The sequence below is a fragment of the Saccopteryx bilineata genome, chromosome 10 (genome assembly GCF_036850765.1).
Source record: "Saccopteryx bilineata isolate mSacBil1 chromosome 10, mSacBil1_pri_phased_curated, whole genome shotgun sequence".
NCBI classification, from domain to species: Eukaryota; Metazoa; Chordata; class Mammalia; order Chiroptera; family Emballonuridae; genus Saccopteryx; species Saccopteryx bilineata.
In genome coordinates, this window is record NC_089499.1 from 46442807 (window position 1) to 46458537 (window position 15731).

At 37.7% G+C, this 15731-nt stretch overlaps 1 protein-coding gene across 1 annotated transcript in view; it reads left to right on the top strand.

Annotated features, from left to right (window-relative positions):
* The window catches only part of C10H3orf20 (chromosome 10 C3orf20 homolog), a 112251-nt gene that overhangs the window by 25882 nt on the left and 70638 nt on the right, over nucleotides 1-15731 (top strand). The window contains 3 exon segments of the mRNA XM_066245138.1: nucleotides 6609-6744; nucleotides 7707-7986; nucleotides 13336-13340. Of these exon segments, the coding sequence (XP_066101235.1) occupies nucleotides 6609-6744; nucleotides 7707-7986; nucleotides 13336-13340 (421 nt within the window).

Below are 15731 nucleotides of genomic sequence, written 5' to 3' on the forward strand. Positions count from 1 at the left end.
TTCATTGCAGCATTATTCACAGTGGCCAGGACATGGAAACAACCAAAGTGCCCCTTAATAGAGTTCTGCAAGATGTGGTACATACATACAATGGAATACTACTTATCCATAAGAAATGATGACATAGTGACATTTACTACAACATGGATGGACCTTGAGAACATTATACTGAGCGAAATAAGTAAATCAGAAAAAACTAAGGACTGTATGATTTCACACATAGGGGGATATAAAACAGATTCATGAACATAGATAAAAGTGAAGTGCTTACCAGGGGGAGAGGGATGTGGGGAAGGGGAATGTGGGGGAAGGAATAGGGAGAAAAAGCACAAATATAAGGTGATAGAAAATGATTTGACTTTGGGTGATGGGTATACAGTATAATCAACAATTCAAATACTATAGAAATATTTACCTGAAATCTATGTACTCTTATTGATCAATGTCACCCTGTTAAATTAATTTTTTTTTTATTCAGTGAGAGGAGGGGAGGCAGAGACAGACTCCTGCATGTGCTCTGACCGGGATCCACACAGCAAGCCCACTAAGGAGCGGTGATCTCCCCATCTGGGGTGTTGCTCCATTGCTCAGCAACTGAGAGCTCTTATTAGCGCCCGAGGTGGAGGCCATGGAGCCATCCTCAGTGCTCCAGGCCAACTTGCTCCAATTGAGCCATGGCTACAGGATAAGAAGGGAGGGAGAGAGAGAAGAGGGGTAATAGAGAGAAGAAAGAGGGGGAGAGATGGAGAAGCAGATGGGCGCTTCTCCTGTGTGCCCTGACCAGGAATTGAATCCTAGATGAACATCCACACACCGGTGGATGCTTTACCACTGAACCAACCAGCCAGGGCCAAATTTAATCTTCTAGATAAAAATTAAAAAATAATATAAAAAAGTGAGTGAGATATTAAAACATTCCTGGTTTAATACAAAACATGAGGGAGTTTGTGATCACTAGACTAACCAACCCTGCAGGAAACACTCAAGTTCTGCAAGATGAAGTGAAAGTACACTAGCCAGTACTGCAAAGCCAAGTGGAGAAATAAACAATTCAGTGAAAGTAAAAACATGGCGAATATAAAAACTAGTAGTATGGTAACAAAGGTTTGTAACTGAATTTTTTCTATGTGATTTAAAAGACATACATTTTTAAAAATACTATTAGTGTAAAAGCTATTACTGTAACTTTGGTTTGTAACTTGTTTTCTATATAATTTAAAAGACTAATACAGGTACATTTAAAAGAATTGCTGCCTTATGTTCTGGGGCACATAATACATAAAGATATAACTCTGTGCCATCAACAACTGAAAGGTGTAGAGACAAGGCTGTAAAGGAGGAGAGTTTTTGTATGTTGTTAAAATTAAGCTGGTAAAAATTCAAATTAAAGTGTTATAACTTTTAAGATATTAAATGTAATTCCCATGGTAAACACAAAGAAAATAGCTACAGAATGTACAAAAAAAAGGAAATGAGAAAGGAATTTAAACATTTCAAAATCTTTAAATATTGGCTAAACACAAAGAAGACAATAATACAGGATATGAGGGACAGAAAGCTATAAGGCATATAGAAAACAAAAAATACAATATAGCAGTTAAGTCCCTTATCAGTAATTACTTTAAATGTAAAAATAGTAAACTCTCTAATCAAAAGACAGAGATTGGCAGAGTGGATACGAACACATAATTCAACAATATGCTTGCTGTCTACGAGAGCCTTGCTTGAGATTCAAAGACGAATGGAAAGTGAAATGATGGAAAACGATATTTTATGCAAATAGTTACCAGAAGTCAGCAGGAGTGGCTATATTATTATCAGACAAAATGAACCTTAAGTCAAAAAAGTTTACAAGAGACAAATATATATTATAGACACTATATATTAATAAAAGTTTCAATACAGCAAGACAATACAATTATAAACATTTGTGTACTTAGTGACCATCAAAATATTTGAAGCAAAAACTGAAAGATTAAAGACAGAAATAGACAGTTCAACAGTGATAGTTGGACACTTCAATACCTCACTCACTATAATAGAAAAAAAAACAATCAGAAGATAAATAAGGACAGAGAACTTAACACAACAAACCCAACTAGTTCTAATAGATATACAGAACAAAAACAGAATACACATTTTTCTCAAGTACACATGGGACATTTTTAGGAGTAGGCCATATGTTAGGTCACAAATTAATTCTCAATAGATTAAAAAAGATAGCTGTCCTATGAAGTATCTTCTCCAACCACAATAGGATGAAGTTAGAAATCATTAACAGAAGAAAAACTGGAAAATTTACAAAATTGTGGAAATTAAATAACACACTCTTACCCAACAAATCAAAGAACTCACAAAATAAAATTAGAAAATACTTATCTATGAATGAAAATGAGCACACAACATACCAAAACAAGGGATGCAGCAAAAGTGACACTAAGGGGAAATTTATAGTTATAAATGCTTACATTAAAAGACAAGAAAGAGCCTGACCAGGTGGTGGCGCAGTCAATAGAGCATTGGACTGGGATGCAGAGGACCCAGGATTGAAACTTCGAGGTCGCCAGCTTGAACGTGAGTCAGCTTGCGCACGGGGTTGCTGCTTGAGTGTGGATCATAGATGTGAGCCCAGAGGTCGCTGGCTTGAAGCCCAAGGTCACTGGCTTGAGCAAGGGATAACTCACTCTTTTATAGCCCCCTGGTCAAGGCACATATGAGAAAGCAATCACTGAAGAACTAAGGAGCTACAACTAAGAATTGATGCTTCTCATCTCTCTCCCTTCCTGACTGTCCCTATCTGTCCATCTCTCTGACTCTCTCTCTGTCTCTGTAAAAAATAAAAGACAAGAAAGAGCTCCAACCATCTAACTTTACAGCTTAAGGAACTAGAAAAAGAAGAAGAAACTAAACTCAAAGCTAGAGAAGGAAGGAAATAATAAGGATTAGAACAGAGATAAAGGAAATAGAGAAAACAATACAGAAAAGCAGTGAAACTATTAAAAACATCAACACATTTGACAAACTTTTAGCTAGATCAACTAAGAAAAAAGACTCAGATTACTAAAGTAAATTGAAAGTGGACCACTACTACTAATTCTATAGAAATAAAAAGGACAAGAGAGTACTATGAACAAGTGGACACCATAAATTGTATAACTTACATAAAATGCAAAGATTTTTAGAAACACAAAACCTACCAAGACTAAACCATGGATAAATAAAAAATTTTGAATAGATTTATAAATAGTAAGGAGATTAGTAATCAAAAAACCTCCCAACAGAGAAAAGCTCTGGACCTGATGTCTTCAGTGGTCCAAACATTTAAAGAAGAACTAATGCTGATTATTTTCAGACTTTTCCAAAAAATCGAGGAGAGAACACTTCCCAACTTATTCTATGAGGCCACCATTATCCTATACAGGAACCAAAAACACTACAAGAAAAAAAAACTTCAGGCTGATATCCCATATGAACACTGATGCAAATTTTCTTAACAAAATAGCAGCAAACAGAATTCAGCAGCATATTAAAAGGATTACACACGATGACACCAAGGATGTTTAAACTTACCAAAACTCAATCAATGTAATACACCACGTTAACAGAATGAAAGGGAAAAACCCACATTATCATCTCACTTGATGCAAAGTCATTTGACAAAATTTAACACCCTTTCATGATTGAAAAAACACTCAACAAACTAGGAATAGAAGGAAACCACCTCCACATAATAAGTCACATATGGAAAACCCAAAGCAAACAGCATACTCAGTGGTGAGACTGAAAGCTTTTCCTCTAATATTATTAACAAGGTAAGGATGCCTGCTTTTACCACCTGTATTCAACATAGTACTGGAAATTCTAGCCAAAACAATTATACAAGAAAGGAAATAAAAGGCATCCAAATTGGAAAAGAGGAAATAAAATTATCTTTGTTTGCAGATAATATGGTCTTACATGTAAAAACCCTGGAAAGCACACCAAAACTGTTAGAACTAATAAATGAATTTGGCAAAATAGCAGGATAAAGTCAACACACAGAAGTCAGTTGTATTTCCACATATGAGCAATAAACAACCGGCAATTAGAAAAACAGTTTCATTTACAATAGCAGCAAAAATAATACTTAGGAATTAACCAAGGAGGAGCAAGACTTGTGCAATGCGAACTATGAAACATTGCAGAAAGAAATTAAGAGACATACAGAAATGGAAACATATCCTATGTTCATGAATTGGAAAAATTACTATTGTTAAACTGTCAGTACCACCCAGAGCAATCTACAGATTCAATGCAATCCCTGTCCAAACTCCAATTATGTTATTTTTTTCAGAAAGAGAAAAACTGATCCTAAAATTCATATAGATCTCAAGGGACTCCTGAATATACAAAAATATTTTCAAAACAAAACAAAACTGGAAGGCTTAAGTTTCTGATTTCAAAACTTTCTACAAAGCTACAGCAATCAAAACTGTGTGGTGCTGGTATAAAGACAAATAAATAAACCAAAGGAGTAGAATAAAAAGCCCAAAAGTAAACCCTTGCATATATAATCACATAATCTTTGACAAGGGTGCCAAGACCATTCAGTGAGGAAAGGACAGTCTTTTCAACAAATGGTGCTGGAAAACTGGACATTCACCTGCAAAACAAGGAAGTTGGATCCTTACCTAATACCATATGTAAAAATTAACTTCAAGTGGACCAACGACCTAAATGTAAGAACCAAAACAATAAAACTGTTAGCAGAAAACACTGGAGAGAGGCTTTATGACATTGGATTTGACAATGATTTTATGGATAGGACACCAAAGGCACAGGCAACATGAAAAATTAGACCAATTGAACTTCATGGAAATTTTTTAACTTTATACATCAAATGACACTATTTGCATAGTAAAAAGGCAGTTCATATGGAATAGGAAAAGATATTTATAAATTATATATCTGATAAGGAATTCTGATATCAGAATTTTTAGAAAACTTCTAAAGCTCAAGATAAAAAAACAACCTTAATGAAACAGGCAAAGAACTTGAATAGATATTTCTCCAAGGAAGATACACAAATGTCCAATAAGCACATAAAAGATGCTCAGTATCATTAGTCATTAGGGAAGTACAAATCAAAACTGGGGAGGGGCTGCAGAGAATCTTCCTGGTAGGATGTGTACTGTCACAAAAACAAGCAAAAATAAACAAGACTTGAAGAGGCTATTGGAATGCTTATGCACTACTAATGGGAATGTGAAATGGAGCAGCTGCTGTGGAAAACTGTGTGGCAATTCCTCAAAAAATTAAAATGGAATCACTGTAAGATCCAGCAGTGCCACATCTAGGTATATATCAAAGTAATTAAAAGCAGGTTCTCAAAGTGATTTTGCACACCTGTATTCATAGCAGCATTCTTCACAATAGCTAAAATATAGAAGTAACACAAGTGTCCATTAATGGATGAATGGATAAAGAAAATGCAATCTACACACACAATGAAATATTACTCACTCTTAAAAAGGAAGGAAATTCTGACACTTGCTATAATATGGATGAATTTTGAGACGTTATGCTATGTGAAGTAAGGCAGTGACAAAAATACAAATACTCTGATTCCACTTACATGAGATGTGAGTAGTCAAATTCATAGAGACGGAAAGTAGAATGGTAGTTTCGGGGGCTGGAGGAGTGGGAGTGGGACTTATTGTTTAATGGGTATGGAGTTTTAATTTTACGAGATGAAAGAGTTATAAAAATCGATAATGGTAATGGTTGTGCAACAATGTGAATGTATTTAACACAACTGAACTATACACTTAACAATGGTTGAGATAGTAGCTCTGGCTGGTTTGCTCAGTGGTAGAGCATCGGCCCAGCCTGGGGAAGTCCTGGGTTCGATTCCCGGCCAGGGCACACTGAAGAAGTGCGCATCTGCTTCTCCACCCTTCCCCCTTTCCTTTCTCTCTTATCTCTCTCTTCCCCTCCTGCAGCTAAGGCTCCATTGGAGCAAAGTTGGCTCTGGGTGCTGAGGATGGCTCCATGGCCTCCACCTCAGGCACTAGAATGGCTCCAGTTGCAATGGAGTGATGCCCCAGATGGGAAGAGCATTGCCCCTAGTGGGCTTGCTGGATGGATCCCAGTTGGGCGCATGTAGGAGTCTGTCTCTCTTCCTCCCTGCTTCTCACCTTAGAAAAATACAAAAAAAAAAAATGGTTAAGATAGTAAATTTTTATGGGCATTTTACCACAATATTTAAAAAAATGCAGTCCAATTTTCAATGGATTCACACTGCTTTCTGCAGAAGGCCTGTGATTAGCCAGCATCAGAGAAGTGTTGAAGACAATGGAGACAGAATTGAAACTTTTTCCTTTAATCAGAAATATCAGAAGGGAATCACTTAGGCACCCATGGCCAGCATGTCTACGCTCTCCCCACCTAGAACATAGCTGGATTCATCACTCTGCACAAGTCTGTTTCTGACATATGCTTAGTTGACTTGCAGAATGACATTGGTTTTATAAGTAACCTTATAAAACAGGGATTCCTGTCCCCAGGAAGCATAAATGATTCTCCCAAATATTTTGACTCCATCCCTAACCTCTTTATCTCAGCTACAGGCAAATCAAAAAATTTAGAAGAGACAATCATGTCACCCCTTCAACAAGCAATGGGCATTTCTGCCTCTGAAAATGTGGAGGTCAGCGACCCCTGTCCTGAGGCCCGGGAGAAGCTGCGGAAGATGTGTCGTCATATGTGAGCACCTCAGTGGTTGGGGGTGGGTGAGAGAGGTGGGCACAGTTGCCAGTTGCCTGTGTGTGTGTATAAAGGGGAAATCACTTGAGTAGCAGGAAGTATCAGCCACCCAATGCCCTTAACAGCAGTGACAAGGTGATGGCCTGTCCCCAGTCCTTCCTCACAATCTTTTCCAGTTCTTGTATGGCCTTATGAGGAGGATGGGCTTTATGCCCATTTTGTGGGTGATGAAATGGAGGCAATGGGTCCCACAGCTCGGTGGGTCTGAACCCAAGGCATTGCTCTTTGCCCCTTCATCGGTTATACTCCATTATGGTACTTTTTATAGTATACAGCCTTTGTGCCCTGAATGTTTCTTTTACGTAATTTCTTGTATATAAAAAAAGAAACACCCCTCAAAACAAACAAAAATGTTGACATGAATGATTAATGCTATTTATGATTTTATGGATCCCACAAGTCCTAGCAAGTTAAATATATTTCTCTGAAGTCCTGGACTGTGGGTCATAAAGAACTTAAAACTTCGTCACATCTAACCCATATATGTCTTGGACTCCCTGGCCTACAGCTAATGAACATGGGTAAAAAGAAGCCACTCGGTTTTGCTTCTTACTGTGAAAATCTGGAAAGAACCTCTCTTTCCCTGTAACCTCAGGACTGGAAGGTGAGCAGAAAGCCTCCAGCTCCCCCAGGACCCCTCTGTACACAGTACCACGCCATGGGTCCTCACCTCACGCTGACGGTGGAGAAGACTGGTCTCAGAGCTGTACCAGTCCCTTCCCAGTTCTTCCTAAAAATGCTAATTAACTTTGAGGATGAAGGTTTTGGGGGTGGGGAAGACAGGTTCTTTTGGGACAGGGAAGTGAGATGAGAGTCTCGGGAGCTGGTGAAGGGCTGTGGAGAATCTTCCTGTTTGGTGATAGCCAAGTGGCCAGAAGAAATATTGGTCTCCTTCCTTGCAGAGAAGCTGAAAGGATCTCAAGGAAAGAGAAGAATGTCTTCTACCCCATGATCTTACGCAACTACAGGTCAAAGATGCTCTTCCTTCCAGTGCCGACCCCAAAAGGGGTTTCTCAGACCCCAAGCTCCTATCACCTGCCCCCTCCAGGTGTTCAGACTTCCACTCTCACCCCTCAACAGCCTCTCATCACCGTAGCTCAATTGGGCCGGCAGTCTCAGGAGTGGAAGGGAGCCAAGAAGACCATCAAGTTGCATTATACCTTCTATGATGGGTCTTCTTTTGTTTAATATCCTTTTATTTGGGGCTGCCCCTTATTCCCAGCAACTCAACCCCAGAGAACTTCTGGGCCAGGAAAATTCTGAGTTTTTATTTTGTTTTTTTTAATTTAGCCAAAAAGCCTGGTGACAGGTTCTCCAGGGTCTTAAGAGTTTGTCCAGGTCAGAGAGGGCTCCCTTTGGAGAATATCTGGACAGGAAGCAGCAGATCAGAAAGTCACCTTAGACCTGTGTTCCTTGCAGGGGTCCTGTCACCCACCTCCCAACATGTGCTAGAGCTATACCAGATCACAGATGCCCAACCCATTTGGCAACAAGACTGAGGTCCGAGAGGGGCAAACATGTATTCCAGGGTTTGCAGTCTGAGTTGGACAAGATGTCAAAGAGGGAGACACTAAGCCATTATTCATCTTTGTCCCTTCATTGTAGAAATGGTAGTGTGACTCACTCAATGTCACAAAAGGAATTTGGTGGCGGAGCCCTGGATTCAGGGCTGCCTCACCTCCATTTAGGGCCTTCTCTCTGACACCATTTTTATGCCTTTCAGGATGGTTTTCTCCAGCAGAGAGCAGGATAGAGAGGATGGAAGGGGCACTCGGTGTTTTCTACCTTTGGAGAATAGGGCGGCTCTCTGAGCTGTCAAACAGGCTGCTCAGACAGGCCTGCTTGGCAGTACCCCTACCCCCTCAATTCATTTGGTATTCTCTCCACTGAACTGGGAATTCAGAATTTAAGCACCCTGTCAAAGGAATCCTATTGTTGCTCTGACCGTAAATGAGTCCATTCATCACACTCTGCTCTGCTCTGCTTTTAATGCTCCCTGTTATATTGCACACAGCAAACTCCTTCCACTTCCCCCCTTTACTGACTCTACACTGCATTGAATAGGATCATCCCCCTGAGCTCCTCATGAAGCTATGTCTGTGAATCAGGTTACTATCAATGGGACCCGAGAAGATAGACTAGTTTACAATCAGGGCCCAGCAGCAGCCTGCTGGGATCCATGTTCTCTCACCTGTCTCAAGAGTTCAAGCCCAACCTGGGTGGGATCACCCAAAATGTGCAGGCCTTTGCTACTGGCATGCTTGACTCATACCCCAACAATGAACACATCCTGCCAATTAATGCGTTTCCTCTTTGAGAGTCCCAAGAGGTCTGGGTTGTGGGCCTAGTTCTTCTTGGTGACTGCGCACAAGTCACTTTATCTCTCTAGGCCTCACTTCCCTCCATTATAAGATGAGGAAGTTGGACCCAATGATCTTGAAGGAGAAGTTCTGTGTTACTGTGTTCAAATGGTTAAAACACATGATGCAGCTATCGGAACCCTGTTGAGTAGAGAAAATGTTTGAAAAACACTTCTCTCGCCTCATGGCTTCCACAACAGTAGGCTCAGCAGTTGATTCTGTTCTCACAGAGATGCAGAATCAGGTAGAAATGATATATCTTCCCTTCAGATCCCTAAGCCCCAAGCCCTGATGGGTTTGCACTTGTCAGCATCAGACCCCAGAACCACTTGTGTTCATTGCATTTGGGCTATCAGCGTCTCTGGATTTCTTCCCTCAATTTCTGATTCCCCACCAAACTTCCCTCTAAGCTTTTATTCATATGAAGATATTAACTCACCACATTGATATAAAGATATAAACCTTAATCACTATGTGTTCAATACTATGCTCAGCACTGTTCCTTTAGGGATCAGACCATTGTGTGAGGTAAGAATTTTTAAAATATGGTAAAATCCACATAGCATAAAATTTACCATTTTAACATTTTAAAGTGTATAATGCAATGGCATTAAGTGCATTCACAAGGTTATACAACTATTGCCACTATTTAGTTCAGACTTTTTCATCACCCCAAAAGGAAACCTATTAAGCAGTCTCTCCCATTTTCCTTACCCCACCCTCCCTGGTGACTGCTAATCTGCTTTCACTTCTATGTATTTGCCTATTCTGGCTTTTCTTTTTATAATTAAAAAAAAATTTTTTTTTTTTTAAAGAGAGAGGAAGGGGCCTCTGGCTTGGACTATGAACTATCTGGCTTGACCTGTGGTGGCGCAGTGGATAAAGTGTCGACCTGGAAATGCTGAGGTTGCCGGTTCGAAACTCTGGGCTTGCCTGGTCAAGGCACATATGGGAGTTGATGCTTCCAGCTCCTCCACTCCTTCTCTCTCTCTGTCTCTCCTCTCTCTGTCTCTGTCTCTGTCTCTGTCTTTCCCTCTCCTCTCTAAAAATGAATAAATAAAATAAATACATAAATAAATAAAAATAAAAAAAAGAGAGAAAAAAGGGATGGAGTTGCTGGGGAGGAGCATCAACTTATAATAGTTGCTTCCTGTATGTGTCTTGACCAGGCAAGCCCAGAGCTTCAAATTGGCAACCTCAGCATTCCAGGTCAACACTCTATCCACTGCACCTCCACAGGTCAAGCCAGATAGTTCATATAAGTAAAAGCATATAATATACGACCTTTTGTATCTGGCTGCTTTCACTTAGCATAATGTTTTTGAGGTTCTTCCACATTGTACAGTTAACTCTCAAACATAGCAGGTGGATTTTTTTCAATTGATTCTTTCAGTTCAATTGGCCCTGCTCAGTTTAATTTTCCGAAGTTCAACTAACCTGCGAAGTTCAGTTGACTCTTCCAATCAAACTCTTATTGTTCAAGGGTCAGCTAGAGGTTGGGAATCCTCAAATGTGAAGGACCAACTTAAGTTATACACATACTTTCCACTGCATGGGCAGTCGGCACCCCTAACCCCCATGTTGTTTAAGGGTCAGCTATGGTATGCATCAGTACTTCATGCCTTTAAAAAAAGGGGAGGGGTAAATTCACATAACATACAATTGATTCTTTTACCATGTATAATTCAGTGGCTTTCAGTACATTTACAGTATTTTGCAACCACCATCTCTATCAAGTTCAGAAACCTTTTTGTCAACCCAAAAGAAAACCCTACAGCCATTAAGCATTCACTGCCCATTTCCCTTTACCCCCAGCCCTGGCATCACTAGTTTGCTTTCTATGTATTTGCCTGTTGTGGATATCTCATATCAATGAAATCCTACAATATGTGGCCTTTTGTGTCTGGCCTCTTTCATTTAACATAATGTTTTCAAGGTTTGTATATATTGTAACATGCATCAGAATTTTCTTCCTCTTTATAAATAAATAATATTCTATTATATGGATTATACCACTTTTACTGGGTCATATGTTAATTCTATATTTAATTTATTGAGAAATATCCAGAATGTTTTCTGTAGTGGCTGTACCATTTTATATTCCTATCAGCAATGTGTGACTATAATTGACATTTTTTAGGTTTTAATTTCAGCCGTTTTAGTAGATGTGAACTATCTCATTATGTGTTTTTTTTAATCTTTAAATTTTATTTAGAAAATTAACTTTAACAGGATGACATTGATCAATAAGAGTACATAGGTTTCAGGTGAATATTTCTATAGCATTTGAACTGTTCATTATGTTGTATACCCATCACCCAAAGTCAATCATTATGGGTTTCATTTGCATTTCCCTAATAACCAATGATTTCAAGTATCTGCATGTGCCTTCTTTTATACATTTTTGTAGAAATATGTATTCAAATCTTTTGCCCCTTTGTTGTCTTTTATTTTTTGAGAGAGTTCTTTATTCATTGTGGATACTAGACTCGTATCAGATATATGATTTGCAAATATTTCCCTTACACTGTGGATGTCTTTCCATACTCTTGATAGCATGCGTCCTTTGGTGTATGAAGTTTTTAATGTTGATGAAGGCAATTTTTCTACTTTTTTGTACTTTGGTTTTCATCTGTATAAACCCATTACTTATTTCTTTGTTTTCTTCTAAAAGTTTTATAGTTATAGCTCTTATATATAGGTTTTTGATAAATTTTGCATTTTTGCATGGTATGAGATAAGGGTCCAATTTCATTTTTTTCATTGTTCCAGAACTGTTTGTTGAAGAGACTATTCCCCATTTGAATGGTCTTGGGACCCTTGTTGAAAATCAATTGTTTGTAGATGTATTGGTTCCTTTTTTTACTCTCAATTGTATTACATTGATCTATATGTTTATTATTATGCCAGTACCACACTGTTTTGATTATTGTGGCTTTATAGTAAGTATTGAAATCAAGAAATATGAGTCCTTCAACTTCATCATTTTTTTAAAGATTATTTTGGTTATATGGGGTCCCTTGTAATTCTATATGAATTTTAGGATCAAGTCTTCTATTTCTGCAAAAAAGATTGATAAAATTTTGATAGGGACTGCATTGATTCTATAGATCAATGGGGAATATTGCCACTAATAATATTAATTTTTCTAATCCTTGAATACTAGCAACAAATAATCTGAAGTGCTGTATGTACAACAACAATAAAAAAGCAATGAACCAAAGGAAATTATATAATTTACAATAGCATCAAAAAGAATGCTTTGGAATGAATTTAACCAAAAAGGTGTAAAACTGTTCACAGAAAACTCTAAAATATTGTTGAAATAAATTAAAAAATACTGAAATTAGTGGAAAGACATCCTGCATTTATCAGGGAAATTAATTTTTGTGTTTTGATCATATATCCTGCAATTTTGCTTTCCATGTTTCTAGGAATTGGTCCTTTTCAACTAGGTTATCTGATTTGTAGATACACAACTGTTTAAATAATTCTTTTATGACCTTTTTTCATTTCTGTAAGGTCATTAGTAATGTCTTCACTTTCATTTGTAATTTTAGAAATTTGAGTTTTTCTTTTTTTCTCACTTAGTCTAACTAAAGTTTTGTGAATTGTGTTAATCTTTTCAAAGAACTAATTTTTTTCTCTCTATTGTTTTTCTTTTGACTACTTTGTTTTTTCTCTGTTCTCATCTTTATTTCCTTCCTTCTGCTAGCTTTAGCTTTAATTTGCTTTTTCTTCTTATAGTTTATTGAGGTGGAAGTTTGGGTTATTGATTTGATATCTTTCTTCTTCTTTAATGCCAGTTTTTATAGCTATAAATTTCCTTCTGAATACTACTTTTACTTTATCCCATAAGTTTTGGTATGCTGTGTTTTTGTTTTTGTTTATCTCATTATTTTTCCAATTTCCCTGGTGATTTCTTCTTTATCCATTGGTTAAGTGTGTTGTTTTATTTCCACCTATTTGTGAATTTTCCAAATATCCTTCTGCCAGTGACTTCTAGTTTCATTCTGTTGAAATATACTCTCTTACGAGTATAATCTTTTAAGTTCATTGAGACCATTTTGTGGCCTAACGTAATGTCTACACCAGAGAATGATCCACATGAACTTGAGAAGAATGTGTATTCTGCTGTTGTTGGGTGGGATATTCTGTATATGCCTGTAAGGTTTAGTTGGTTAACAATATTGTTCAAGTGCTCTATTTCTTTATTGATTTTCTGTCTAATTATTCTATCCATTATTGGAAGTGAGGTAGTGAAGTCCTCAACTCTTAAAGTATTTATTTTTTTAATTTAATTGATTTTTTGCTTTATATATCTTAGGCTCTGTTGTTAGGTGTGCATATGTCTATAATCATTATGTATTCTTGAGGCATTGACTTTTTTCTGAATACATAATGTCCTTGTTTGTCTCTGGTAAAAGAATTTTTACTTAAAGTTTGTTTTATCTGCCCTGGCCGGTTGGCTCAGCGGTAGAGCGTCGGCCTAGCGTGCGGAGGACCCGGGTTCGATTCCCGGCCAGGGCACACAGGAGAAGCGCCCATTTGCTTCTCCACCCCTCCGCCGCGCTTTCCTCTCTGTCTCTCTCTTCCCCTCCCGCAGCCAAGGCTCCATTGGAGCAAAGATGGCCCGGGTGCTGGGCATGGCTCTGTGGCTTCTGCCTTAGGCGCTAGAGTGGCTCTGGTTGCAACATGGCGATGCCCAGGATGGGCGGAGCATTGCCCCCTGGTGGGCAGAGCATCGCCCCTGGTGGGCGTGCTGGGTGGATCCCGGTCGGGCCCATGCGGGAGTCTGTCTGACTGTCTCTCCCTGTTTCCAGCTTCAGAAAAATGGAGAGAGAAAAAAAAAGTTTGTTTTATCTGAAAAAAAAAGTCTTTTATCTGATATTAGTATAGCCAACTTTGATGTCTTTTGGTTACTATTTGCATGGAATATCCCTTTTCATCATTTCACTTTTAACCTAGTTGTGTCTTTGATCTAAAGTGAATCTCTTGCAGACAACACATATGTGAATTATGTTGTTGTGTTTTTAACCCATTCTCACAATTTCTGCCTTTGTTCGGAGAATTTGATCAATTTATATTTAAAGTAATTGTTAATATAAAAGGGCTTAATCCTTAAGCTACTTTGCTTTTTGTTTTTTTATATCATATCTTTTTTGTGCCTCGGTTCTTCCAATACTGCCTTCTTTTGTGTTTATTTGTTGTTGGTGGTGTTGTAGCATGGCATTTTGATTCTCTTCTCATTTTCTTTTCTCCATATTTTTGAGTTATTTTCTTCGTGGTTACCCTGGTATGATCAGTTGATTAGTGTCTACAAAAATTTATATTTACATGTAACCTCAGAATGTGACCGTATTTAGAAATAGGGTCTTTGCAGATGTAATTATTAACCCTTTGAGTAATGAGTGTTTTTTCATGCTCGCTGATCCCTGGGAGTGAGTTTTTTTTTTCAAAAAATGAAATTAGTTCCAATTACAGTTTTGTTAACTTAAAATTATGTTTGTTTGATAACCAATTTATGGAAACAAGAAGAACATACATTTGCCTTTTTAAAATGTACATGTATGATCGTACTCTGGATGGTCAGGAGGCACAAGGACATACATGAGCATTTGTACTAGTCAAAGGGTTAAGTTAAAATGCAGCCATATTGGATTAGTATGGGGCCTAATTCAAGAAGAGAAAATAGAGTTACACACCCAGTAATTAAGGCTATGTAATGACTGAGATAGAAATTATAATTATGCAACTATAAACCAAGCAATGCCAAAGATTCCTGAAAATCACTAGAAACTAGGAAGAGGCAAGGAAGGATTCTTTCCAGAGCATCCAAAAGTATGGCTATGTCAACACATTGTTAATTTTCAGAACTGTGAGAGAATAAATTTCAAGTTTTTGGACTCAATTACAGCAGTCACAAGAAACTAATACATTTGATTATTACAACTGACAACAAACTAGTTTGAGTTAATATGAACTTAGCCTTAATGGTATATAAAACCCTGCTCCTATACAGCTTATTTTTCCTCCTTTATGTTGTTGATATCAGAAATTACATCTTTTTATACACATATGCCATTAACATAGATTTATAATGATTATTTTATATATATATTTTCAAGTCACATAAGAAAGAAAGAGGAATTATAAACAAAAATACTAGAATACTGGCTTTTATATTTACTTATATAGTTACTTTACTGGTGGTCTTTTTTTCTTTGCATGTCTTTGAGTTACTATCAGGTATCCTTTCATCTCACCTGAAGAAATCCTTTTAAAAAAATTTATTTGTTGATTTTAGAGAGAGAGGAAGGGAGAGAGATAGACATAAACATCCATCTGTTTCTGTATGTGCCCTGACCAAGGATCAAACCCACAACCTTGGCACATTGGGATGATGCTCTAAGTCTAACCAACTGAACTATCTGGTGAGGGCTGAAGGACTCCTTTTAATATTTCCTGTAGAGGTGAACCTCCTTCCTCAGCCTTTGTTTGTTTGGAAAGTCTTACTTTCACCTTCATATTTCAATGATAGTTTCGCTTAATATAGAATTCTTGGTT